This window comes from Bos indicus x Bos taurus, chromosome 29, assembly GCF_003369695.1.
Source record: "Bos indicus x Bos taurus breed Angus x Brahman F1 hybrid chromosome 29, Bos_hybrid_MaternalHap_v2.0, whole genome shotgun sequence".
Lineage (NCBI taxonomy): Eukaryota > Metazoa > Chordata > Mammalia > Artiodactyla > Bovidae > Bos > Bos indicus x Bos taurus.
The window spans coordinates 13,638,542-13,665,600 of record NC_040104.1 but is presented as its reverse complement, the minus strand read 5'-3'; the positions used below and the strand labels follow the sequence as shown (position 1 = coordinate 13,665,600).

At 53.3% G+C, this 27,059-nt stretch overlaps 1 protein-coding gene across 1 annotated transcript; it reads left to right on the top strand.

The window, feature by feature from the left end:
- The first annotated feature begins 2,046 nt into the window (after positions 1-2,046).
- CD5 (CD5 molecule) lies at positions 2,047-23,664 on the top strand. The gene is made up of 11 exons (XM_027532409.1): positions 2,047-2,197; positions 13,606-13,644; positions 15,118-15,429; positions 15,875-15,937; positions 16,183-16,515; positions 18,764-19,063; positions 19,719-19,844; positions 20,549-20,602; positions 21,634-21,753; positions 22,286-22,377; positions 23,239-23,664. The coding sequence occupies exons 1-10, from the start codon at positions 2,146-2,148 to the stop codon at positions 22,372-22,374; spliced, it is 1,488 nt and encodes a 495-aa protein (XP_027388210.1). The 5' UTR covers positions 2,047-2,145; the 3' UTR covers positions 22,375-22,377; positions 23,239-23,664.
- Positions 23,665-27,059: the final 3,395 nt, after the last annotated feature.

Here is a 27,059-nt window from a genome sequence, read left to right as displayed (position 1 = left end):
TAGGGGTGTGAGGATCCCTTCCACCGGGACGAGGTCAGGCAGCTACCCGAGGTGCTGCGTTGCTTTCAATTTTCCAAACACTTAACAGAAAAGAGTAAAAACCACACCCTTGTCTGTAATGAAGACTCTGAGATCAAGTAAAAAGCCAAATTTTTTGTTTGTTTTCTTTGGGTATATGCGGGGGGAGGGTGGTGGCAAAGGTTGTGGAGTGAGATATACGAGGGTTCAAATCTTAGTTTTAACCTCCTGAGGCCAAGTAGCTTAGCTTCTGAGCCTCAGTTACCTCCTCTGTGAAATGGAAAGCTCCACCCACTCCCCACAGTGGTTGGGAAGATTGAAAGAGGTCACTCCCCTGACATGGGGAGGTGCACAAAAAAATCTCTTTCTCCCTTTTGGGCTGCAGTTGTGTCAACTGAGTGTGGTAATAGGGGCCATGAAGGGCCACTTAATACACAGCACTAGTGTGACCTACAAAAGCTTCCTAAACATGGAGTGTTATTTATTTATTTATTTTAGGCCACAGCGGCATTGGGAATCTTACTTCCCCCACCAGGGATCAACTGGAGTCTTTGTAAGGGAGAGCGTGGAGTACTAACCAATGGACTGCCAGGAAATTCACAACATCGTTTTAAGAGAAAAATTATCCAGAGGGTGGGTCCTTGGAATATAAGCAGAGTGGGGTCTGCGTCTCTGGTGCTTCTCCAGGAAAGAATACTGGAGTGGATAGCCATTCCCTTCTCCAGCGGGTCTTCCCAACCCAGGGATCAAACCCAGGTCTTCTGTATTGCAGGCAGATTCTTTACTGTCTGAGCCACCGAGGAAGCCCTTCCAGTGCTTAGCCTAGGGCAATGATTTGTTGCATAAACAAACCCAACTGAAGGAAGGATGAAAAGTCTGGAATTTCCAGTTACAGGACAGGAAGGATGGATAGTGAGGCTGAGGAGGAGGGGGTGCGATAGGGAGAAAAGGGTTGCAGTGCTGCAAAAGGGCTGGCTGAGGCCTCCGTGTCACCTCTGGGGAGGTGTGGCAGCACCTCCAAATCCTACGTGAGGTTGTGAGTGTGCCCCTCAATCGCACTTATAACAGGTCTCGATCCCAGACCTCGATCCTTCCCTGTGGGGAATGGATTCAAGCTTCCCAGCAGCCTCCCGGTCCCATGTTAGCAGAGACGGGGCAGTGTTGGATGCCGGGAGCTGAGAAAACCTCAGAACCCAGGGAGGGAGAGGGCCTCCCCGGCAGCCCCACATAGGGTGCTGGGTGGGGGCCGGAGGGGGCGGGTGCTGCGAGGCCCGGCTCCAACTCTTACCTTCCAACTCTTCACACTCGGCTACTGTCACGTCCCTGAACCGCTTTGCCCCTGCCTGGCATGGCCCAGATTATGAAAAGCCCCAAGGAGCCGGGGTCTGGGCTCCATCTACCCATCCTGGACTGAGGGACCTGAGCCCAGGCCCCGGAGAGGCTGAGCCCTTCTCTGCATCTGCTTTGCAGAATGCCAGCCAGCCTGCCTTTTCCTCAACAGCCAGAGGGTTATTTCAGCAACACTGACACAGAGATTACACCATCCACACACAGCCTGATGCAAGTCTGGCATCCATGGAGGACCCCTCTCCTGTGCTTTCTCATAAAATGCTACCTGTGGGGATTCACCTCCAATTCCCACCTCATCCCCACAACAGAGATGGAGGGTTGGGTGGGGTTCTTCATCACTGAGTCTGCTGCAAGGACTGGGGCAGTGCCCACCACCTTCCACTCGTGACAGCTAAGGGCTCACTTGGTGATATGTGTCCCCTTTCCCCCTCAATCCCCCCAGGCCTCCTCCCTTCATCCTGGTTTAGGACTGCCCCCACCCCCACCCCGCCCCCAGACCATAGGCACTGCCCCAGGCCTAGGCACCCTGGGTAGGAAGCTGGCAGAGACCAGGACCGCCAATCGAACTGGGACAGATGGTGTTTTACCGAGGAGGAAGTTGACAGTTTCAACTTCAAACACGGGTGACGCAGGCCCCGCACTGCCTGCTCCCCTGTCCCACCCCTGCCTGAGCCCTGTCTGCCCCACCCCCTCCTCCCAGAGAGGGAGACACAAGGCCAGACACCCTCAACTTGGGCGCCGAGCTTGCGGAGGCTGAGGCGGGAGGAGGCCGCGCCCATGGGGTCTCAGCATCTGCCACTGGCCGCCCTGTACCTTCTGGAGCTGCTGGGTGAGTACCCCTTCTGGGGCTTCTGCCGGGGGTACCTGGGCTCGGGGTACAAGAGAGAAGATGCCAGCATCAGATCCCTCGGTCTGACTCAGGCCTGCATGTCACCTCTCTGGAGTATCGCGGAGGGTTGGGGCCACCAGGATCACTGTCTTGTCCCCCAGCCCCGGCTTGGCACTGGGCTCTGCTTCTCCCACCACAAGGGCCCCACCTCTCCTTCTCTCTTGCACTGTTGGAGGGTTGGGGACCTTACTGTCCCCTTCCAGGTGGAATCCATCCTCAGATCAGGCTCTGAGCCTAGAACTTAAGTTGTCCAGCTCTAATTCGGTGCCGGCTTCCCTCTGCAGCTACCCACCCTCACCCCTGCCTTATAAGTGTCCAGCCTTTACTTGGGTGCCTCCAGGGACAGGAAACTCACCATCTCCTGGGCAATTCTGGTGATGCTCTGGACAGAGTGGGCCAAGGTAGGGTGGGGACTGGATCGCAGTTGAGCAGATGCCAAAAACATAAGTCTTAGTTCCTAGTCACTCTGTTTTCTACCCAGGGGCCTCAGCCAGACCTCCCAGGCAGATGTGAGCTCACACTGGGTCTGCTGTCACTCCAGACCTGGATAGGGACTTCCTAACCCTTACCCAAGGGCGACTGTGGAAATGGCCTGGGGCCTCTGGAGGAGCTGGCTGGGGATAAGGTTTGGGGTGGGTGAGCCTGGAGTCTCCTGTCTGCTTGAGGGGAGATGGTGGAAGAGGCAGCCCTCCATCCCTGAGGTCTTGGGACACTAGCTCGGGACTGGAGCCCTGCTGCTGGGGCATCAGCGACACTGGCCAGTGGGGAGGATGAGCAAGCGGGAGATAGGTGAGAGCAGTGTCCTTTGTGGTCTGAACGCTGGGGTCTAAGTTTGGCCCTGTATGACCTCAAATAGGACTCGAGCCTCTCCAGGCCTCAACCTCCTTATTTATAAAATGCAGCGGGGTGAACTGGGTGAGATCTGACCACTTCTCAAGGGTTTGGAAGGTGTGGCAGTTGAGAGAGGTGACTGACTCAGGACAGGAACAGGTGAGAAGATGGCAGCTTGAGGCTTCCCAGTTTAGGAGGAAAGGACTCAGGGGACAGCCTGCTTAGCGGGGCACCTCAGTCCCTTCTAGAAAAGGGTGTGTATGTGTGAATATGTGTGTGAGAGGTGTGTGTGTACACGTATGTGTTTTCATAGGTGAAACATGGCTTCTGCATGTAGCTTGCCTTCCCCCCAGACATGTGGGGATGGCTCATGTGCACACATATTCTAATGACTGTTCTTCCATGGATCTGCAGGAGACGCAAAGTGCCTTCTGTCCCCAGGGTGGAGGCTGAGGGATGGGTCCTGGTTACTTTCCAGTACCTTCCTGAGCAGCTGCTGTGGCCTCCTTTGCCCTGGAGATTCCAAAAACCAAGGTCCTAAGCCTCCCCTTCCCTGGTGGCTCAGGGGAGGGGGAGGTAAAGGTGGTAAAGAATCCACCTGCAATGCAGGAGACCTGGGTTTGATCCCTGAGTTGGGGAGATCCCCTAGAGGAGGGCATGGCAACCCACTCCAGTATTCTTGCCTGGAGAATCCCCATGGACAGAGGAGCCTGGCAGGCTACAGTCCATGGGGTGGCAAAGAGTCAGACACAACTGAGCGACTAAGAACACAACCCTCCCCCCCAACCCCATTCCTTACCTGTGGCCTCTGACCCCACTGGGTCAAGGGTCTGGCCAGATTCCCAGCTGAGGGTGGGGGTGGGATCCTTCTCTGCGGCCCTCCCCCTGAATCCCATCAGGGGCAAGGCTCCTGGCAGGATCAGGCCCAGCAGAGCCCAGAGTCCAGAGGCAGGGCCCTAACCAGAGTATAGGAACCATCCGGAAGTCCAGGAGCACAGGGTTCCCAGTGTGTATGTGTGTGGGTGTAACTGATGGATAATAAACATTTCCACTGTTCAGTGGGTCACAGCTTAAGAAATACTTTGAAAGGCATTTTCTTCTGAAAGCTTCACGACGGCCTAGTAAGCAGGTAGCCTAGTAAGCAGCCTAGTAAGCAGGGCCCGTTGCCCCCATTTTACAGTGTGGAAAACTGAGGTCCAGGAGGAGCAGCTGATGAGCTGCAGAGCCCACCCCAGCCCAGCGCTCCTGCTCCCATGGAGCCCCTCCGTGGCCCTGGCCAAGAGCAAAGACACACCAAAGCCACTCCCGTGACTAGGAAAATGGCCGTGGGACACAACCGCCACCAGCAGACAGACAGCCACCAAGGGCTGGGGACACCTAGGCCCAGGGTTGGGCAAGCACACAGGCACCCTTCAAGCTGTTCTAAGCAGAGACGACCCAACGCCAGAGCCCTGGGGACACTTCGGCCTCCTGTCTGGCCACAGAAGTTGTGCCCATGGCTTGGGGACCTTTGGTACGTGGAAATACCAACGGCCTGCTTTCCTCCACAGCTGCTCTTAGCTCCAACCTGCCGGGGACTCACCTGCTGAAGGTGGGGCATGCAGGCAGCTCTGATCACTGCCCAGCCACTCAGGTCTAGCCCCCAGGGTTACAGAAATTGACACTAAGGTGTGGTAAAGTCACGGACTCAGCAGTCTGAATTCTGGTCTCCTCCCTTGCCAGTTAGGTGACTATGGACCCATTCTGTAAGCTTCAGTGTCCTCCTATGCGAAACTCGAATAATAATAGCACCTGTCTTATAGCAATTTCTAAGGATTAAATGAATCAATAAATGTAGATTTCAGTAGGAACATTAGCGTGTATAGTAAGTGCTGAGTAAGCATTAATACTAATAATTAATAAATGTATATAGTAACATAATTACATAACTTATTTATTATTTATACATAATAAATTCTCCAGGCAAGAATACTGAAGCGGGTTGCTATTTCCTTCTCCAGGGGAATCTTCCCAGCTCAGGGATTGAACTCAGGTCTCCTGCATTGCAGGCAGATTCTTTACCGTCTGAGCCACCAGGGAAGCCTATTATACATAATAAATATATAAATTTATTATATAATTTATCATAAACATAACTTATTGTTTATTATCAGAGTCAACAAGAAACCAGGTGAGGCAGGACCCAGTGGGGAAGACTTGAGCCTAGTGATCCGGCTTTCTGTCCTCCAGTCCTCCTGTTCTGGCTAATAATTCGTTCATTTCTTCATTTCCATATATTTATTGAGCATCTACTATGTGCCCAGTTCTGTGTAACGCTCTGGGGGTACAGCAGTGAACCAGACAAGAACCCCCCTCATGGAGGGAGCACCCGAAATTTTACAAATTTCTAAATTTTGTCATTAGCGTGATGAAGGAAACAGTAACCACTGAGCCTCTGGGACCAAGTTCACGTTTGACGGGGCCCCCAGCCTGAGGGGCTGCTCTCTGAGGAGATGACCTCATCTGAGAACCGAATGATGGAAGGATCCAGTCAGGCAGGGAAAAGCGGGAGGAGTGACCCAGGCAGAGGGAATGTGGAGGGTGAAGGCAACGAGCAGGACAGGCCTAGAGGGGCTGGATGTCCACAGTGGAGGTGGGGAGAGGGGATGCCCACTGTGAGCCTACCGCCCGGTCTGAAGTCTCAGGGTGCAGAGCTGAGGCCATTGCTGGCTCTGAGTGCAAAGAATCAGGCCCCCAGAAGCCCCGAGTTCCCCACCGCCAGCAGGGAGCAGAAGACCTGGGAGCTCAGGGCCCCCACTGACCCCTCCGGTCACCCTGTCCCGTGCCAACAGCTCAGAGGGGTTTCCCTGCAGCAATCAGGGGACCATGGAGGGACTTTGCCTTCCTACAAAACCGGTTGAATGCCTATTCTATGTGCATGCATGTGGGTACCTTGTGAGCATGTGTGTGTGTGTGTGTGTGTGTGTGTGTGTGTGTGTGCATGCCTGCCATATGTGTGCCTGTGTTGTGCGTGCACACGCGCAAAGGTCTGTGGGGCTTTGAAGCAATGCAGAACTGGGTTTGATGTCTTTGAGATCACTCACAAATGACAGAAACATGCCTCTGAGACTCAGCCTTCTCATCTATAAAATGGGGATAACCACTGCGCCCATCTCAAAGGATAATTGTTATCCTTAAATCTGGTTCATTCATTCAGTCAGACAGCAAGTATTTATCGAGCACCTGTTATTCTAAGTGCCAGGGACACAGCAGTGAACACTCAAAATTCCTGTCCAGCTGGAGCTGACATAGTAGACAGAGGTGTGATGGGGAGACAGACAAGAGACAAGCAAGTCAAGGATTATATGGGTGTTAGGAGGTCAGGAGTGATTTGGGGTTGGGGGTTAGGGGCTGTGGGGGCTGTGCTGTACCCAGGTCTCATAAGAAGATCACATTTGAGCAAATATACGTAGGAAGTGAGTGATTCCACCGCACCATGCGTGCCCAGGAAGGAAGGTGGCAGTCACATGTAGGCTCGAGGCAGGGCAGCCATGAAGGCCTCCGTGAGGACGGGGCATTTTCTCCAACAAACTCGAGGCACCTGGGGCCAAGCCGAGGAAAAAGAGTGCTGAGCACCCTGGAGAGAAACGGGACCTCTCCAGGTCCACAAGCCGTTATCTTGAACCTCTGGCTGGATGCGTTTGGGAACTCAGAATTTTCCAGGCGGTGGAAGGTACTGTTGTGTATGTGCTGTGTGCTCACAACACACCAAGGAGGTCTGGGCAACATGCTGTAATCAAACATTTTCCCATTTCTGCAGTGCAACTTCATTTGTGCACTAAAAACATAAATACCTTCCCACCAAATGTGTCAGAAAGGACTGCGTTTTGGCTTTGAATTGCAGATAGGGTGGGGGCCGTGGCTCAGTGTTACTTCCTCTAACTACCGTGTCACCACCCCTGCCCTGTCATTGCTGTGCACCCCTGGGGAGCTTGACCCTCACGTTCCCACAGGAACCCTGGTACTCCCTTCTCCCTGGGGGCACAACCGGTTGATGTGTGGTCGGAACAGAAAAGGAAATTGGTGATGGTCGGCAGAGGCAACAAGGGTCCCACAGACGCCCCTGTGGGGTGAAGCCCTCCTTTCTCTCTGGCCTCAGTTTCCCCATCGGTACCTCAGGGCCAGCAGGCTCTGGGGTCTCCCAGTGGTAGAGCCCATAGGGCCCTATCAAGTGATGGTGATGGGATTTCTGTCCTGACCCTACCACCAGCGGGCTGTGTGGCCTTGGGCTAGTCACTCAGCCTCTCTGAACATCAGGTTCTTGATCTGAAAGTAGAGATGGCGTCCGTCCCTTCTTCACAGGGCTGTGGATGAAAAGGACGAGCCCTTATGCAGGTTTTGGAGTGAGTGAGGCTCTGAAAAGAAAGGAGGGCTGGTCCGTGTGACAGTGGAACCACATACGGCAAGTGTGAAACTCATGCAAATTCAATCAGACAAACAAGGCCATCATGGAGAGCATGGAATCGCAGTTCAGATACGAAGGCCATTTTGCCCAGGAGCTGCTCGCTGTCGCTTGTTGGCACAGGCTCTGGGTGGGTGAGATTAGAGACCCGAATCTGCTGTTCCTTCTGTGGGCTTCAGCCCCCCAGCTTCTCATGGCATGAACCCCGTGTGACTCTCTGAGCATTTCGCACACAAAAAGGCTCCTAATCAAAAACCAAACCTTCATCTGGTGCTGCACCAGAGAAACAGAATTTTGGCCCTTTGTGATCTTTGTTTCCCTGAAGCCCTGATACAGATTCAGGTTAGCAGGGCTCCATTGACAAGTGTCGTCTCAGAAACTCAGGATTCCTGGCCTCCTGACCTAGCCTCTCACCAGAGGCCGAGGGAAGGAAAATACAGAAGGCACCCCAAAGGCGGTGGACTGGCCTCCTGACCTAGCCTCTCACCAGAGGCCGAGGGAAGGAAAATACAGAAGGCGCCCCAAAGGCGGTGGACTGGCCTCCTGACCTAGCCTCTCACCAGAGGCCGAGGGAAGGAAAATACAGAAGGCGCCCCAAAGGCGGTGGACATACTGTTTGCTGTAAATTGATGAGAATGTTAGGGACCATTAAGGGAATCACTGTTAATGGAAAAAAGGGAACATCTGACTTCCTAACTGCACTAAATTGGTCTGTCAATTTCCTTATCTGGAAAATAGAGTGATGACAGACCCCATGATTGAAGATGTAGGGAAGAAATGGGGCCTCCCATGTAAAACCATTATCTGCGGGTCTACACGGGGTAAGAGGTGGCTATCCCTGTTTTTATTATCAGTGAAGTCCCAGCGCCTCCCTGGGATCCCCGTGCCCACTGGACCCTCGCAAGGCAGGGCTCCCCAAGGCGGGCCTCGCTCTTGCCTCCATTTCTCAGTACGTAGGGACTGTGAGCAGAGGTGCTTGCGGGTCCAGGAGGGCCCACGAGTGGGTCTGAGGCCAGCATAAAGGGTACAGTCTCTGAAGCCAGCCGCCTGAGCCAAGTTCAGGCTCTGCTGTAAAGTGGGAGCAATAATACAGGCCCACCAGCTTGCATCTGTGATTCCAAAAAGTATTTGTAAATTTCCAGCAAACGCATACACTGCAAATCCTGACCTGAACGAATAGGAGACTATTTATAATCTTCACGCATCCCACTTGGTGTGAAAATTCATGTTTCGCTGCAGAAACCATCATATGTTTGCTGCTGAGGCTTTCCAGATGCAGGGGGACAGTAGGGTGCCCCAAGGACGCTGGCAAACCTGGATAGAACTGAACTGACTGCCCTAGGGCTCACGGCAGTTCAGCCCCTCATGACCAGAGTTAGTCAATCAGTAGTGTCTGACTCTGCGACCCCGTGGACTGTATGTAGCCTATCAAGCCCCTCTGTCCATGGACTTCTCCAGGCAAGAATACTGGAGTGAATACAGGCAAGAATAATGGAGTAGCCATTCCCTTCTCCAGGGGATATTCCCGATACAGGGATTGAACCCGGGTCTCCTGCATTACAGGCAGATTCTTTATCTCCTGAGCCACAGAAAATTTATTTTTCAAAAATATCTCAATCTTGGGATTTTTTATAAAAAAGAAAAGCAAGGGACTTCCCTGGTGGTCCAGGGGTTAAGACTGTGCTTCCACTGCAGGGGACACAAGTTTGATTCCTGGTCAAGGAACTAAGATCCTGCATGCTATGTATGAGGCCGAAAAATAAATAAGAAGAGGAAAAAGAAAACAAAAAGAAACTTCTAAAAATAACGGGCTCCCCTCCCCAATTTTTTAATACTCTGCTGAGCAAATAAAACTCATCTGTGGCCTGATGCAGCTCAAAGTGTTGCAGTAGAGGGAGCCGAAGAGAGAACCATCCAGAATGGCGGGGGGTGGGGGGTGGGGGGGTGGGGGGCAGGGTGGAAGAGGAGAGGCAAGGGAGGGGATGAGTGCGTAAATGTCTCAGAGTTGCTTTCAGAAGTTCATTTACTCCCCACCCAAGACCTCCTTAGGGCAGCAGGGTCTAAACAGCTCAATCTCTGCAAAGGTAGAGATGAGGAGAGGAGTTTGGGGAGCATGAAAAAGACTTCCTATTGCCTCTCTGGCTTTTTCAGCCCCGAGCTTTCCCTGGCTCGGCCAATCTAAGCCTGAAATAGTGGGGGCTGTGAGGAGAGGTTGGCCTGGGAAGGAAGGACCCTGGTCCTGACTGCTCAGATTGTGGTGGTAGATAATGGATTGGGGAATGGCGCGATAGTTTCATGACTAGAGTCCCTCATGGTCTGTAGGGTCCCCAGGCTTCTGTTGGCAGGTTCTGCAGCAGCAAAGCCTTGGACCTCTGGTTGCATGCTTAGCCTGGACCTCCAGGCTAAGGTGTAGCCAGGAAGGGGGTCTGAGGGACCCTGAGCACAGTCTGCAGGGTTCAGGGAAGGAGGATGGTGGTCCAGCCCCTGTGAGAAGCAGCTAAAAGAATAAAAATAAGTTGTGGACAAATCAAAAAGCTGGCAGATCCCTGGACAGACAGGAAGAAGCAGCACCCAGGAAGCCTCCCAGTCAGTCGTGCATCTCACCTGCCCACGCCTGCCTGCCTGTGGCTGAGATACATCAGGAACCAGAGATTATAGATCCTGGAAGTTTGAACTGAAAGGAAGGTGAGGGAGGGTGGAATCTAAGGTCTTTACAAACGAAGAGACCAAGCCCAGAGAAGTTGAGTGATTTGCCAAGATCACACATCAAGTTCAGGGAAAGTGTTCCCATAGGATGTTTTGCTGGCTGAAGGGGATTTCAAATTCGCTCCTTTTCATCGGGTTTGCATGCCAGGAATATGCAGGAATCAGTGAAACACAGAACAGGCCAGCACAGGCTTCCACTGAAGGGAAGGGAGGCAGCTCAGCCCAGCGGTCAAAAGCACAGACACTGTGCCAGGTGGCCTGGCTTGGAGGCCTGGCCCCAGTGCTCATCAGTTGCTTGACAGGTTATTTAATCTCATCTACAAAATGAGAAGGTCAAAATAATAGTGCCAGCTTTTCAGAGCTGCGGTGAGGTTTGAGAGAGTTCACGTATAAAAGTGTCTGGGAGAAAGTATGAACTATAGAAGTATTTATGGTAATGGTCGAGGTGGTGGTGACGGCGACAGGGGTGGTGATTATGGTGATGGTGATGGTGACAGCAATGGCGACGGTGACTGCGTTGTGAGGGTGGAGGTGGTAATGGCGATGGTGATGGTGGTGACAATGACGGTCACAGTGACGGTGACAAGAAATGCTGCTCACCTGAGGCCAATCAGGCTCACAGAAGGAAGGCGAGGCCCTGGATCACATAGATGCCTTGTCTCCACCGGGTGTTTTCTTTTTTAGAACTGTCCTTGGTTCTCAGGTTGTGCAGTCTTTCCTGAGAATGTTCTCTGGCTGTTCCATGTGAGATTGGCAAGGGTGGTCAGGCCCAGTCCCTGCCCTCAGGGGCTTCGGGGTCTGGAGGCTCCAGCACCAGGGTCAGGGTCTAAGTCATGTTCATTTCTGCTTGTTTGTCCGTTCTGAGGACTTGGCCCTTTGGAGGCCCAGATGGGTGGCAGAAAGCAGAGAGATGGGTTTGGAAGGCAGACTTGTGGTTCGAATCCAGGCCCTAGCGGTGTCGCCCTGAACAGATGTCCGTATCACACATGTATTCAGCTCACATTGTGGGGCCATCTGGAAGATAAACAACCATATCTGTAAGGAACTACCCTCCCGAGGGCTGAGTATACAGTAGGTGTTCGATAATTGGTAGCTGCTGTTAACAAAGGTTGGCTGTGGTGACTTTGGGAATATGAAGTTCTCAGGTGGGAAAGGGGGTCAGCAAACCCTGTGATCCAGCTCTCCAAGCATCCAGACCCAGACCCCTCCCCCTGGGAAAACTCCCAAGCAGGCCTGCAGTCCACCCACCTGTGCCATAGGCCCAGCCAGCTCCATAACCGGCAACACCAGCTCTGAGCACGCAATGCCGGATGGAGAATGCTGGCCAGGAAGGCCCTGGGCCAAGGCTTTTACATAGATTGCTTCAGCTCATCCTCATAACATTGCTATAAAACTGGTCCCTTTCTTCTTCCCATGCCACAGACAAGGAAACTGAGGCTCAGAGGGGCCAAGGATGTGGCAGAGCTCTTACTCAGACCCAGCGAAGGGCCTCAATGCCTGAGAAACTTTCCTGCAGCATTGAGCAGCAAAGGGTGGATCTTTAGGTTCCCCTCTTCTCATTAGCGACACTTCAAGCTGCCTCAACCCTCAGGCTTTAGCCAAAGAAATGACTCCCTAAAAGTAGACAGCCCCATTCCCACTGGGAATTGGCACCGAGAGAGGTAAGAGGTCAGGGGTGAAAGGTGAGGGCAGAACAAAGGGTCTCCTGCCTCCTCGTCACCAAGTGAGCCAAGCGTCTTCACCATGTCCTCCTGAGGCCATCCTGCCTATTGCAGCAGATTGGATGATCGTCAAGCCTCTCCCAGCCGAGAGCAGAGCTCTGGGCCTGACACAGTTTCTGCATTTGAAATACCTTCCCTTTCTGAGGCCCAGGACTCTCAGGACAACTATGGTGGGCTCTTGCCAGGATGGATGAAACTTACAACAGGCTGCCAAGTCATTACAAGGAATCTTGGTTGGGATAGGGGGCAGGCTGGTGGGGCGTGACTTCCTTTAAAATTCTACCATCAGCTTCAGAACACTCAGGCAAAACTAGGCTTTTTTACAGCCAGCAACAATCTCTCAAAAGCAACTTAACACACAGCCCTTTACTGTATAAAGTACTCACCCTGGCCCAATAGTGTCCCCAGTTCCCAGTTGAGAAGCGAGCCCTGGGGGCGGACAGAAACCAAACCGATTGTTCCACGGCTGATGAAGCCCAGCAGTAAATGTGGAGTGTGGGCTTGGAGGCTGCACAAGCGTGCCACCCCACTCATACCCATCCATATCAAACCTCTCCCAGCTACACTTTAGTCAGCCATGAGCTGCTCTGCCAAGAGGGTGATGATTACCTGCTTTGACCACTTGCTCCTTCCAGACGAGGCTGGGAGGAAGTGGGACTTCCTAGGGGGCCCATATTCCTATTAAAGGGGCCCAGGCAGGAGCCTGCCAAGGGGTAGACCAGTTCTCCCCAAACACGTGTCCGCTGAGTTCCTTTACCAACTGACTGCTTGATCTTGGGCAAGTCCCACTGCCTCTTTGAGCTCAGATTTCCTCCTCCTAAACTGGGAGCTGTTGAAGAGAAATTGTTTCATTTCTATCCTGCCTTGGGAATTCTAGAAAGTAGCAAAATGTTCTAGGTTCCTATGTTGGCTAGTTTCTCAGCTCTCTAGAACTAAGATGTTTGATTTTTTTTTTTTTTGATTGAAAGTGACACTCAGGATATTTTTATATTGACACCCAGTGCACAAAAACTGAGCCTTATCTTCACAAAACATGATGCATTCTGACATTCTCTATTCTCGTCCATTTCATTTTTTAAAAAACTGAGGGTTGTAGGGACTTCTCTGGTGGGTCCAGTGGTTAAGACTCCACCTTCCAATGCAGGAAGCATGGGTTCGATCCCTGGTTAGGGAACTAAGATGGGGTGCTGTCAAAAGTTTGAAAAATATATTTTAAGTTGACGGTTGCATTGCTACACAATTTTTAAAAAGTTGATGGTTGCCATGCTGCATATTACTACAGAGGAACAGCATGAGGAAATCCTTGAGGGGTGTGCAGAACTGTATACCATGACGGTGACAGTGATCATGCAGATCTATGTATGTGTTTATAGTCCTAGAACTGTGCACTAAAAGAAAATCAATTTCACATGTTCATTGAAAAAGTCGTTTTAAAGTAAGAAAGAAAACTGATGCTTGCAACACACAACACTGATTTCATGACCCACCTAAGGGTTACAACCTGCAGTGTGAAAACCCCAGTCCCTGAACCCCATGACGGCGACATGGGGCAGAATAGGCCATTGATCAGGCTGCGGGCAGAGGTGAGGTGGGGAGACGGGAGCAGGGGAGAGACCTCACTTCCTGACCCTCCTCTCTCCTTTCCGCAGTCACTTCCTGCCTCGGAGGGCTCAAGGTGGAGGTGCAAGGTAAGGAAGAGCCACGCGGAGAGGGGGGCATGGAGCAGGGCTGCGACTCCACCAGGCTGTAGGGGGACCTACCATCTTTTCATTAGAGTGAATCTCACCTTACAGGGAGAGAGAGAGAGTACCTCCCCCCTCCCCCAACACACACACGCATGCAGACGTGTGTGGGCACGCACACACACACTCACGCACCCTAAAGAGGCCCATTTGCAGAGAGCTGCCCTAGACAGCCATAAAGTACCATGCAAATGCTAGTTCTCATGCTAACTATTATTACAGTCCACTCGTCGGGTACAGAAAGTATACTGGCCCATAAATGCATCTTGCAAAGTCCTATTTCCTACCCAGTCCTGCCAGATGCTCCCTGGCCAGAGACATTGCAGCAGAGGCTGCAGAGAGGCTGCCCCAGATAGTGATGTGTGTTAAATGTCTTGGACTTTAATCCTAGAGGTGAGTGTTTCCCAAACAGGGTTCCATGGAACTCGATGGACAAAGCATAGGCCACACTACATCCCACCTTAGAGCCTGACAGGGGACAATGGCCTGGTAAAGGGTCTGAGAAGTCCTGCAATGAGGAACTCTGTTAAGCATTTTCAAATCCAGCAGTCCCCAGGCTCCCTTCTCCACAGACCTCTCTTTTTCACATGTCCTGAGATAATATCAGGCTGAATGTATTTGGAGATAAATGTAGCAAGAGGGTCTCTTGAAGCTACCAGGCAGTCAGAAGGGGCTGCGGGGTCCTTGGCAGGCCCTGGACTGGGACCTGGAAGCCTGCAATGACATGCTGACTTCAAATGCTAGCCAGATGGGACCTGCCACATGATTCTACTTACATCACATTTGAGAGCAGGCAGAACTCGAGTGACAGAAAGCAGGTCACTGGAGGCCTGAGGCTGGATTCAGGGAAATCAGCTGTGAAGGGGCACAAGGGAACTTCTGGGTGATGGGAAAGTTCTTTGACTAGAGCACAGTGGGGCTGCAGGTGTGTATACATTTGTCAAATTTCCTTGAACAAGTGCCCTTAAAATGCGTGCATGTCCCTGTAGATAGATCATGCCTCAATAAAATTGATTTTAAAAGTTGGATAGACAGAAAAAAATCAGGCACCGGGCCCTATCTGGGGTCTATCGAAAGAGAATTTCAAGGCAGGGGGCGGGGAGCGAGTCTGCTGGGCAGTGGGTGCTGAGAACTCCTTGCTCACTGCTCCAAGTTCCCCTGGGGTCTCGAGCCCCATCCTCCTGGACCTGGTTTTTAAGGGACCACCTGGAACCAGAGCAGCACCAGCATGAGTTTCTGGAAAGTCCCTGAAGGGACCCTGAGGATGAAACTCGCAGGAGGAGCAAAGCTGGTGGGAGGACCCCGTGGGTAGAGGGAGCCTGGCTGACTTGGGGTCCTGGGTGGGGAGGGTACAGGGAGGGCTCCCGTGAAGGACCCTGTCCAGCCTGACCTCCCACTTGCCATCTCTTTGACTCCTAGGGCTCACCATGAGACTGAGCGGCTCCGGCTCACGGTGTCAGGGCCGTCTGGAGGTCAGCAACGGGACAGAGTGGTACGCGGTGCACAGCCAGAGCTGGGGCCAGCTTTCGCTCTACCAGGTGGCTCCCAGGCAGTTCTTGAAGCTGTGCCAGGAGCTGCAGTGCCGGGACCCTTTGTTACTCTCTTCCTCGCGTTACTTCAAAGAGGTGCAATTCCAGAAATTGATAATCTGCCATGGACAGCTGGGATCCTTCTCCAACTGCAGCCTCAACAGGGGACGCCAGGTGGACTCTCTGGCCCTGATCTGCTTAGGTGGGTGACTAGCCAGCCCAGTAGTTTCCCTAGATCTGGGCAGCCTCCCTGCCCATGCCTGTGACCTGGAGCCTGAGCAAGCAGGTGGAAAGGGTCACCGACTTACAACCACCCTCTCAGAAACATGCATTGGGGGGGAACTGGAAGGGGAGAGCAGAGTGGGTGCTGGCCCCTGTCTGGGGATGGAAAAGGTAGAGGAACTGGCTCTGCCAATGGCTAACTTCATTGTCTATTCTTAACCTCTATTTTCCCAACTGTAAAATGGGCTGGCACTTGCAGGAGGCTTAGATACAACATATGGGTCAAGTGGGTTTAATGGGGCCTGTGGTACTTACATCACGACTTCCAGTTCTTTCTTAATACTGCCAGTTGCCCCCAGCTCTCCCCACACCCCCTCCTCTTCCAGGGGCCCTGGCCTCTCCCTAATCAGAGCATCTTTTTGCAGAGCCACCGAGGACAACAGCTCCTCCCACGACCTCACCGCCCACAACCACTCCGGAGCCCACAGGTAAAAGGATTCTGAGGGCTCTGGGGGTAGGGTGCTGGATTTTAGCAAATAAAAACACAGGATGTTTACGTTTGAATCTCAAGTAAGCAAGAAAAATTGTAGCGCATGTTCCATGCAATATTTGACACCTTCTAGGGTCATTGCCCAGTCACTTGGTCCTCTGTGTGTCAGAACCAAAGAACAAGGAAGGTCTGCGTGCTGGTCATCAGTGCTCAGGTCCCTGTCCCCTCCCTTCTCTCCCCTAGCACCTCCCAGGTTTCAGCTGGTGGCAGAGCCCGGGGGCCTGCGGTGTGCTGGCGTGGTGGAGTTCTACAGTGGTGGCCTGGGCGGCACCATCGGCATCGAGCCCCAGAATGATATCAAGGACCTGGGGCAACTCATCTGTGCAGCCCTCCAGTGTGGCTCCTTCCTGAAGCCCCTGCCAGAGACCGAGGAAGCCCAGACACAAAAGCCAGAAGGCCAAAGGCCCTTGCCAATCCGCTGGGAGATCCAGAACCCAAAATGCACCTCCCTGGAGCAGTGCTTCCGAAAAGTGCAGCCCTGGGTGGGTGGCCAAGCTCTTGGCCTCATCTGTTCTGGTGAGTGGGAGCAGACTGAGACCCACGGGCGTCCCCACGTGGTCATGTCACTTACCGCACGTTCCTGAAACCCCAGCATGCAGCGCAGGGCACTAGAGCTATGGAGAACACAAGGGAAACGGAGAGCTGATCGTTGGCCTCTGAGAGGTAGGGCGGTCGTGGGGTGGAGAGGTAGCACATGCAACGCCCTGGGAATCTCCACAAAGTAACGCAGAACAGGCCCAAATGTGCTGCTGGCTCAGCTGCCACTTGGAGAAGAGCAGGACTTTCGGGAAGAGGCAGGGTCTTCTGGTGGTTTTGATGGATCGTGGCTTGTGTCAAGGGCCCAAGAAGGATGGAGCACTTGGAGGAGACCAGCCTTGCAGGAGGGGAGTTTATGCGCCTCAGGGACAGATGAGGCTGGAGCAATGGTAACTCATAGGAGGTAGGGAGAGGGCAGAGCGGAGCCCCCAGGGGCTTCCTGCAGAGGCTGCTGAGTCATACACTACCACCCTGAAGAAACTAACGATGCCAGTGTGGCTAAGGGAGGAGCCCAGAGGCCGGGCTTGGGGATCCCAAAACCAGGATCAGTAGAGAAACAGTATAAAAGACCAAAGGTCAAATTAAGGGTAAGCACAGCAGACCTCAGCAGGTAGTAGCTCCTATCACAAATGTTCTAGTAAAGTCCAGACTTTAAGAAGTCACACTTACTGAGCACTTGTATCATACTGGGGACCATTCGGGGCATTCCATCCTTTTCACAACAGGCTTAGGAGGTGGGTGCTATTGTTATCCCTACTTTACAGATGGGAAAGTTGAGGCTCTTAGAGGTTAAATTTCTTACTCAGTATCACAGAACACTAGCTGGGGTTTCCATTCAAGTAGCATCACTCCAGAGTCTGTAGTATAAGCCTCAGCTACTCCAAGTGTGGAGGGCTTCCCAGGTAGCTCAGTGGGAAAGAATCTGCCTGCCAACGTAGGATATGTGAGTTCGATCCCTGGTTTGGAAAGATCCCCCGAAGGAGGAAAGGGCAACCCACTCCAGTATTCTTGCCTAGGAAATCCCATGGACAGAGAAGCCTGGCAGAATACTGTCTATAGGGTCTCAAATAGTTGGATACAACTGAGCGACTGAGCACGTATGTGTGCACATACGCACGCATACACTCCAAATGTGATCCTGGACTAGCAGCTTCATCTGACTGGTTAGAAATGCAAACTCCCAGGCCCCACCTTCCATCTACTAATCAAGATTTGCAATTCAGCAAAGTCTCAGGGGTTCATGTGCATTAACCTGGGAAGCATTGCTCTGGAACACTGGGCCCATCCTGCAAGCAGGAATATCCCCAAAACACTGGATTCATGGTGTGAATTAGTAAAATGCTGCCCCCTCCAGGAAGAAGTAGTCCCCAAGGATGTCTCAGCCTGAGGAGGGAAAAAAACCTGGCAGGCTCCCAGGCTCACCCACCACTCTGAGCCCTCTTGCAGGCTACAACCTGCAAAGCCATACCCAGAAGGCTTGCCTTTGATTTTTTTTTTTTTTTTCCTGAGTAGAAGATTTGCTAGAGCTTTGAAGATGACTGTTGCTATAGCAACTGGCCACAGCTGGTAAGATCACAAAGCACTCTGACCTGAACACACATGGGCCCCCAGGCCAAGCGGACAAGCAGAAATCGATGATTCTCTGTTGCATCAGGCCCTTTTATGAGAGCCAGTCCCTCCAGGCTCAAGGCCTGGGCAGCAGGATTCCTGGGTATGGTTCCCAGCAGTGAATCTCCAGGACTCAAAGCAGATGGTATTTCTCATCCCCAGGCCTCAGTTTCCCCTCTCTGAAAAGCCCTCCAGCCTCCCAGGGAGCAGCAAGAGAATGAGAGGATGTTTCAAAAAGGGAAGCAGACTTAGGTGGAGCGTATTTCTCACTTCTCACTTCTCTTACTGCCCCCTGGGTGGGGGACGACGACAGCTGGGGGCTGCCGATGGGCACTGCCCCTGTGCCGGCCTTTTCATTGAAAGTGCCCAAGCTGTTTCAGCTGCCCAGAGGTGCCAGGGACAGAACTTGATGGAGAAAATGCTAGAGAGGATGCCAGAAGAAGGGAAAGGCAGGAAGGAAGGCACTCCCATGTGGTACCCAAGCCCCCCGGAGACCTGGGCCCTGCTAGGGCCCACACTTGGCCAGTGTCACAGGGTCCCAGTGGCCCGGCACGTAGGCTCGGGGCCCAGGGAGCTCCGGCCGAGCCCACCAACTCACCTCCCATTGCTTTCCCCCCAGATTTCCAGCCCAAGGTGCAGAGCCGCCTGGTTGGGGGCAGCGACGTGTGCGAAGGCTCCGTGGAAGTGCGCAGTGGGAAGGGCCAGAAGTGGGACACGCTATGTGACGATTCCTGGGCCAAGGGCACGGCACGGTGGGAGGAGGTGTGCCGGGAGCAGCAGTGCGGCAACGTCAGCTCCTACCGGGGGCTGGACCCCAGCGAGAAGACCTTGGGGGGCTTCTACTGTCCCCCGGGGATACTGTCCCGGTGCCACAAGCTTGAGGAGAAAAAGTCGCACTGCAAGAGGGTGTTTGTCACATGTGAGTTGGCCATGGTCCGTGGTGGTTAGAGGGTGATTCTGGATTTTTGTTCTAAGACTCAGTCAATGAGCATTATTTCCGAAGAACAGTCCAAGGACTAAAGAGAGAGAGCCCTAGGACAGGATGGAGAGATGACAAATAGGGGGAGAGGGGACAGTGTGCTCAGACAGCAATGAGCAGGAACCATCAGGAGGAGACTGGCCATAATTGTCAGGAGGCTAGTGAATAATAGGATTCTTATTCTGTCTTCTGCTCTTTCAGATGGAAGTTAGGAAAGCAAGGGATGGGGTACATCTTTCCTATATTAATGGTAACGGACTAATACGTGAAAGAGAGAAATGGATGGGTGGACGGCTATTGGTAGATGAAGGCAAGGCGATCACTCATAAGTAACTGGAAAATGGTGGAAAGTTGATAGCAGAAGTGGTAAATGAGAGCCGGATGATCAATTGTGAGATAGTAAATGGTGGCTAAATGAACAGGGAGCAGAGGATTTCAGAGATGGATGGACAGACAGACAGAAAACTGCTTCCCACACACGCTGGCCAATTCCTAGGGGACGCCAGCCAGCCAGCCAGGAGCTTCCCTCAAATGGACCGTTTTGATGCCCCTCCCCCACTCCGGGCCAGGACTGACCTCCCTCTGCCTCCTGCAGGCCAGAACTCCAGCCGAGCGGGCCTGGGCGCGGGCGCCGTGATGAGCATTATTTTGGCCCTCTTGCTTCTGGCGGTGCTGCTGGTCGTGTGTGGCCCCCTGGCCTACAAGAAGGTGGTGAAGAAATGTAGGTGACAGTGCCCTGAGCCACTTCCCTCGGAAGCCCCTGCCGGGGAGGGCTGCACGTCAGCCCCTGCAGGGGAGGGTCCCCGCCTTCGGAGAGCTGGCTGGGCTCACCTCTGCTTCACCTCCCAGCCCTGCCCCTCCCTCTCCTGCCCACTGGCCCTTCTCTACTCCAAGCAACAAGCAGGAAAATCACTGATTCACCCACATCTGGGGCCCAAAGGGGACCCCACTCCAGGCCCAAGGGAGGATGTGGGTATTCTTTAGACTGTGATGGGTCCAGAGGGTCTGACCTCAGAAGACAGGTGTCCCAAGTTGGCTCCACCACTTTGCAGATGATGGAGCCACTTCCTGTCTGAGCTCTGTGTGTTTCCCCATCCAACAGATGGGCAAGGGCAGATCTGGTAAATGCAGTAGGTGTCATCTTGGCCTTGCAGAGCTCAGGAAAAAATCGTTCAAAGACGAGGCTGTGAGATTAGAGAGGCAGGTGGGAGAAAGCCCAGAGGTGGGCAGTGTTGGCTGGGTTCCGGCAGCCCTCCCAGACCTGAATTCTAGTTCTACACACCTTGCGCTGTTTCTCCTGGAAAATCAGCCTCTCAGCACGCACCTGCTGCCTCCTCCCTCCTTCCCTCTCCCCCTCCCCTACTCCGCCCTCAATTCCCCCCACCCCCATCCTGACGTGCCTTTTGCCATCTGTCTGTCACCCAGTCCGCCAGAAGAAGCAGCGCCAGTGGATTGGCCCAACGGGAATGAACCAGAACAGTAAGTATGCCCCGGAGGCAGGCTCCTCCCTGGGCCTCAGGAAGGAGGCTGGCGGAGCAGGGTCATGGGTCACTGCTGACCGAGGAGGGAACCAGCAGCTGCCTGTGGCCTCCAACTCCACTGTTGTCGTCTAAGGTGTGCCTGTGGCCACGGGCGCTAGCAGGTGGCACTCAGAAAAGAGGAAGCCGTGATCAAAGAGACTTGGGAATCAGTGAATTAAGCAAAGTTAGACACAGTTCTTTACTTCAGGACCTGTCAGAGAACCTTCACGGGCATTTTTGGGTGGTTCATCTTTCCAGAACGGGCATATGTAAAGAAGGGTGGCCCAAGCTAGATTTTTCATGGAGTACAAGGCCAGTTTTAAGACGTTAGGATGCAGCCAGCCCAACCCCCACCCCGGCCCCCATCGTCTTTCTTTCTGGCCACAGTCAGAGCACTTCTGTGGGTAGAACCACAGCCTTCCTCCCGTCTCCACCGCACATCCTCCCCTTTCACACGTAGAGGGCCAAATCCTTCAACTGTGTTGTCAAGTCTTTCTTACAAGATAAAGACCCTCAGCTCCAGGAGGGCAGGGACCATATTTGCCCTATCACTCATGTCCCAATTCCCTGCTTGATCAATGATTGAGGACTGATCGACTGAAGGCCTGCCCACCAATCAGCTTGCCGGCCAACCCAAAGCTGCTCTGAAAGTCTGAGCCCTGGGACACCCCCGTTGGTCCAGTGGTTAAGACTCCGCTTTCTGACATGTGTTCCATCCCTGGTTGGGGAACTAAGGTCCCAGATGCCATGGGGTGTGGCCAAAAATTTTGTAAAAAAATAATAAAAATGAAAGTCTGAGCCCTGCTAGAATGAGCATCCCCAGGAAGAAAGGGAAAAAAAGTATGTGCTGAAGGATTTCTGGGGGTCCTTGTCCTCTTTCCCATCCCCACATTACACAATGGGAACAGGAAACTGGCGTTCTGGGCCCCAGCTGGGGAGGAGGAGAACAGAACAGCACATCTAACGACACCGTCTCCTGCATCTACTCAGTGTCTTTCCATCGCAACCACACGGTGACTGTCCGGTCCCAGGTTGAGAACGCCACGGCCTCCCACGTGGAGAACGAATACAGTCAGCCTCCCAGGAACTCCCAGATCTCAGCTTATCCAGGTAAGCACTGGCTGGTGCTCCTAGGAATGACGCCAGGGCCGAGCAGAGGGCCACGCGGTTGCCCAGAGGGAGAAGGAGGCTGAGCAGGGCGGAGGATCAAACTGCCCCTTTGACGGCTGGTCACGGCAGGTAACGGAAGGGATACAGCCTTAACTGGCCCCTCAGCTGGAGAGAAGAACGTGCCGGGATGTCATTAAACACCAGCTCCGCTGTGACCCAAAGGACATGTTTCTCAATAAATGAGGCCCCTCGGATTCTTCGAGGCAGAACAGAGCCATCCACCAGCGGCCTGCAGAGCCCTGTATCAAGTGCTCCCCGACTGGCACTGACAATTAAGCCGCAGGGAGCCTGGCGCTCAGCATCATTAGTGGACACTGGCCGATTTGATCACAACGCTTGCAGGGCTGTTGAGCCACCAGCTCAGGAAGCCTCTGTGATCTTCCAAGAGCTGAAAGGCACTCGGCTCTGAGGGGCTGTCTTTGTGTGTCCTGAAGGGATAAGCCTGCTCACGTGGCCTCCTTTCTTTCCACAGCTCTGGAAGGGGCCCTGCACCGCATCTCCACCCAGCCTGATAACTCCTCCGACAGTGACTATGAGCTACACGGGGCTCAGAGGCTGTAAGAGGTGAGCCTGGCCCCCGGCAGAGCCCTGGGGATAAGCGCAAGTCCCCCGGGTCTGCTCACCCTGCTTATCCAGGAACGGGGTCAGGGGTCAGGCGTTGAACACCGGGGCTATTGTAAAGGAAATGAATAAGCGTCAGCAATTTAGGTGGTGGGAGCTGATTTGACCATCTGAGCCAGCGGGGTCATGAACCTTAAACTCCATCTGGGAAGACCATGTATAAGAGCCCCTGAAGGTAGAGGAATGTTAAGAAGTACAAACTACTATCCGTAAAAGAAATAAGCTACAAGGATGTATTGTACAGCACAGGGAAGAGAGCCAATATTTTATAATAATCATGTTGCTGTTTAGTCGCTAAGTTGTGTCCGACTCTTTGTGACCCCATGGGCTTCCCTGTCCATCACCAACTCACGGAGCTTGCTCAAACTCATGTCCTTCGAGTTGGTGATGCCATCCAACCATCTCATCCTTTGTTGCCCCCTTCTCCTCCTGCCTTCAATCTTTCCCAGCATGAGGATCTTTTCCAATGAGTTGGCTTTTTGCATCTGGTGGCCAAAGTATTGGAGCTTCAGCTTCAGCATCCAGTCCTTCCAATGACTATTCAGGGTTGATTTCCTTAAAATCTATAAACTTGCTGAATCACGATGTTGTACACCTGAAGCAAATATAATATTGTAAATCAATATATACCTGAGGTTTTAAAAAAGCACCTCTGAAAATGTCCTGATTGACTTACCCCAGAAGGAGGGCAAAACCACTGTCCCTGATGTTGGGTTGGGGGTTCTGGGCCTGTCCCCCAACTCCTTGAACCATCCCCAGAGCATGAGGTGCCCTCCACCAACGCACTTCCTTCTCACCCCACAGATCTGTGACCCGGGAACAAATATTAAGAGCCAGACTTTTTATCCCGAGAATCCTCTGCAGTCACCACTTGGATGCCACGTCCCACTTCCTGCCCGGCAGGACCACGGATGGGACTTCCCAACACATCCCACTGCCCTGCAGAGGCAGGTCCACTCCGACATCTCCTCACATCCTCACCAGCCCAGGGAAGACCCCAGCATGGCTCAGCTGGCCCCTCCATGGGTGGAAGCTGTGAAAGGGCAGAGCCCGGAAGCAAGCAGCCCCCTCCCTTGTCTGTGGACATCGGCTCTCTCTTCAGACTCTGACCCCACGAGGGCCCACAGGAAGCCTGCACCTGGAGCGGGGCGGTGGGAGGGAGGGCTGATTTCTCTCATGTATTTTTAATATTTTTTTTGTAAATAATGCTTTTTTCTGCTTCCTGGAAAAGCCTTCTCAGCCTGCTCATCCTACCTCCGTGGATCCCTCTGGGGGTGCCAGTGGGAATGGGCACCTACCGGGGGCAGGGGATTCTGCAGCTTCATGGTTGGAGGGCTTCATTCCTGACACAGGACCACCTAGCATGGCACAGCAGCTGCTAGCCAGCACCCATAGCCTCATCACCAACCCTCCATCTGGGCCCTCGCTTGACAGAGAGCAGGGACACTGGCTGTCAAGCCTGAAGGGCACCAGTGCCACCTCAGGGCCCTGCATAGAGCGGGCACCTAGTAAATTCTAGCCAATGTGGGGTTTGGGTTCACACAGCTATTAAAAGTGCAAAATAGTTTCTGCCAATTAGGTAACCGCCTAACCTGAGAGTCAGAGACCAGAACTGAACATTTCCTTGGGCTAAATAATTGCCTTAACTGAAATGGTCCCCTAGTACTCTTGCCTGGAAAATCCCATGGACAGAGGAGCCTGGTGGGCTGCAGTCCATGGGGTCGCTAAGAGTCGGACAGGACTGAGCGACTTCACTTTCACTTTTCACTTTCATGCATTGGAGAAGGAAATGGCAACCCACTCCAGTGTTCTTGCCTGGAGAATCCCAGGGACGGTGGAGCCTGATGGGCTGCCGTCTATGGGGTCGCACAGAGTCGGACACGACTGAAGTGACTTAGCAGCAGCAGCAGCAGCATCCTGCAGAGAGCCTTTGTTGTTCAGTTGCTCAGTCGTGTCCAACTCTTTGTGACCCCACGGACTGCAGCACACCAGGCTTCCCTTCCTTCACCATCTCCCGGAGCTTGCTGAAACTCATGTCCATTGAGTCGATGATGCCTTCCAACCATCTCATCCCCTGTAGTCCCTTCTCCTCCTGCCTTCAATCTTTCCCAGCATCAGGGTCTTTTCCAATGAGTCAGCTCTTTGCGTCGGGTGGCCGAAGTATTGGAGCTTCAGCTTCAGCATCAGTCCTTCCAATGAATATTCAGGGTTGATTTCCTTTAGGATATGATTGGTTTGATCTCCTTGCAGTCCAAGGGACTCTCAAAAGTCTTCTCCAGCACCATAATTTGAAAGCATCAATTCTTCGGTGCTCAGCCTTCTTAATGATCCAGCTCTCACATCTGAACATGACTATTGGAAAAACCATAGCTTTGACTATGTGGGCCCAGAGAGCCTAGACATACTTAACCCTGCAGTGCCCAGGTTTTCTTAACGATGCACCAGAGGAGAATAGCTGACCTGGAACTTAAGGGCCTAGTGAAGGCAGAGGCTGGCTCAGGTCTCGTTGCCCCCTGGTAATCAGACAGTGACCTGAGAAGACATTTCGGGGCTGGGCATTTCTCCACATGATTTGGCCCCGTGTCCACTGGGAGCAACAGATATCAACGGCCCAATTCACAAAAGCCAACTCTGGAAGAGCAAAAGGAAGTTTCTAGAAGGACATGGCGGGGGTGAGGGGTGTGCTCGCAGAGAGGGAGCTGGAGGGGCACAAGCATGCCAGAGAGCCAAGCCAGCCCCTTGTCCCCACCAATACCCTCCAACCAGACCTCCCACCCGACCCCTACTGAGGACTCCATTATGGGAGAGCCCAGGGAATGGCCCTACCCCTGACCATGCCGGGAATCCAGAAACAGGGACACCCAGTCACCTGGGGGCTAGGAGTCACCTGGCAGAGACTCCTGTCCTGGAGACCCTCCTCAGAAGGGAGGATCCTCCAAAGGGAACTGGGGTGCAAAGGGCCCCGGGGCACCACATGTCTCTTACCAGCCCCTTTTCTGGGCAAAAGCTCTTGCATCTCTAGCTTGGCCACCATTTGGTGGCCTCATAGCTATCTCGGCCTACTTTAAAAGCACACTTTCCCCCCAAAAAACTGCCTTTGAGCAGAAAGGGGGTTGGGTGATACATGTCCAGAAGGAACATTTGGTTAAGCAACTGAGAGGGAGCTATCCAAGCCTCGGAGGTGCCTCTGTCCGCTTCCAGCCGTGGTGGGCAGACACAGCCCACAGGCTGCTGGTCAGTGCTGCTCCTGTGATGAGAAGCTCACGGGGTCTCCCTCAGACTTGGAGGATGCCCCGCTGTGACCTGGGCCCACCCTGGGTCCACACTGCAGCCCCACCCCCTATCCTTCACCCCTCTACGTCAGCCAGAGAGGGTGGCATCCACCTATGTAACCCCCCTACCCCAGCCCACTCCCCTGAAGCATGTCATCCACCTGACTCTCATGGGCAACCAGATTCTCCTCATTCTCCTAGCACATTCTCCTCATGTTATGTCTAGGACACTGGGGACCCTAAAAAAAAGCTCACTCTGACAACCAAGAACCGGGTCTAGCTCCAAACCTGTCATGCATCTAGGGTCTGGGAGTGCTGAATGGGACTACCCTAAAAGGACATTTCAGATGGCCTCATGGCAGCTTACAGAGCTAAGCATCCTTTTCACCGAGCAAGGAATCTCTGTGAGGCTCTGAACTTGACACTTAGGTTCTGGCCCCGAGCAGACCACACACAGTGAGAGGCCCACTGCGGTCTGGCAGAGGACGCCCAGTGATTTCATGTGGCGGATGCAGGGCGGGGGTGGGCGCAGGGGGAGGGCCTGAGAGCCAGAGTGAAGAGCAGCAGGGGCAGCCCGCCCCAAGTGACCAGCCTCACTCTCCATCAAGCCACTTAGAAAGTGGTGCTTCCTCTCTCCAGTCCCTGGGTGCCCCTGGCTGCCACTTTGGGAGCAACCCAAAGCTCTGACTTGATTGTGCCTCCCACCACCCTGTGAGATTCTCAGCTTCCTACACAGCTCAGGGGTCTCCTAGCTCTCCCTGGTGCTCTGACATCCCCAGCCCCCAACACACTTGCAAGGCAAGGTCAGAGTTTGGGAGGGGCGAAGGGACCGTAACCCTCTGACCAGAGTGTATGTGGATTTGCAGCTTAGGTTCCCCAGGCTTTTCTCAGGACTGTGGTGTCTCGAGGAGGCCTGATGACTTCTGGAATCACAAAGGTATCTCAGCAGCCAGATCAGAGCTGGGTGCATGTCTCATCCTGATGCCTCCAGGTGAGTGACTTGGTCACTGAACCACCCACCCTGCAGTCTCCTCCCTTTGTTTAAACTTGGGAGCCAAAGGGCTGCTGAGAGGTGCCCATGAGATAATGCACAGCCAAGGTTAATACAAGGTGAGGCCCTACTGAGTACTCAAGACTGGTGATTCTCAGCATCTCTGGGCATCACCCACAGGCAGCCTGTCCTAATGAGGACGCCTTGCAAGGAAGGAAAAGCAGAAGGGATGATTCAAGGGTCCATCAGAAGCCTGGTCTCCTGACTCTACCAAAGCTGCTCTTCCAGCTGAAAGGCAGAAGATGTGTTTCCAGGGCTCACGATGATCAAGCTGAGCTCAGGTGGAGCTGGAGAGGGAGGCA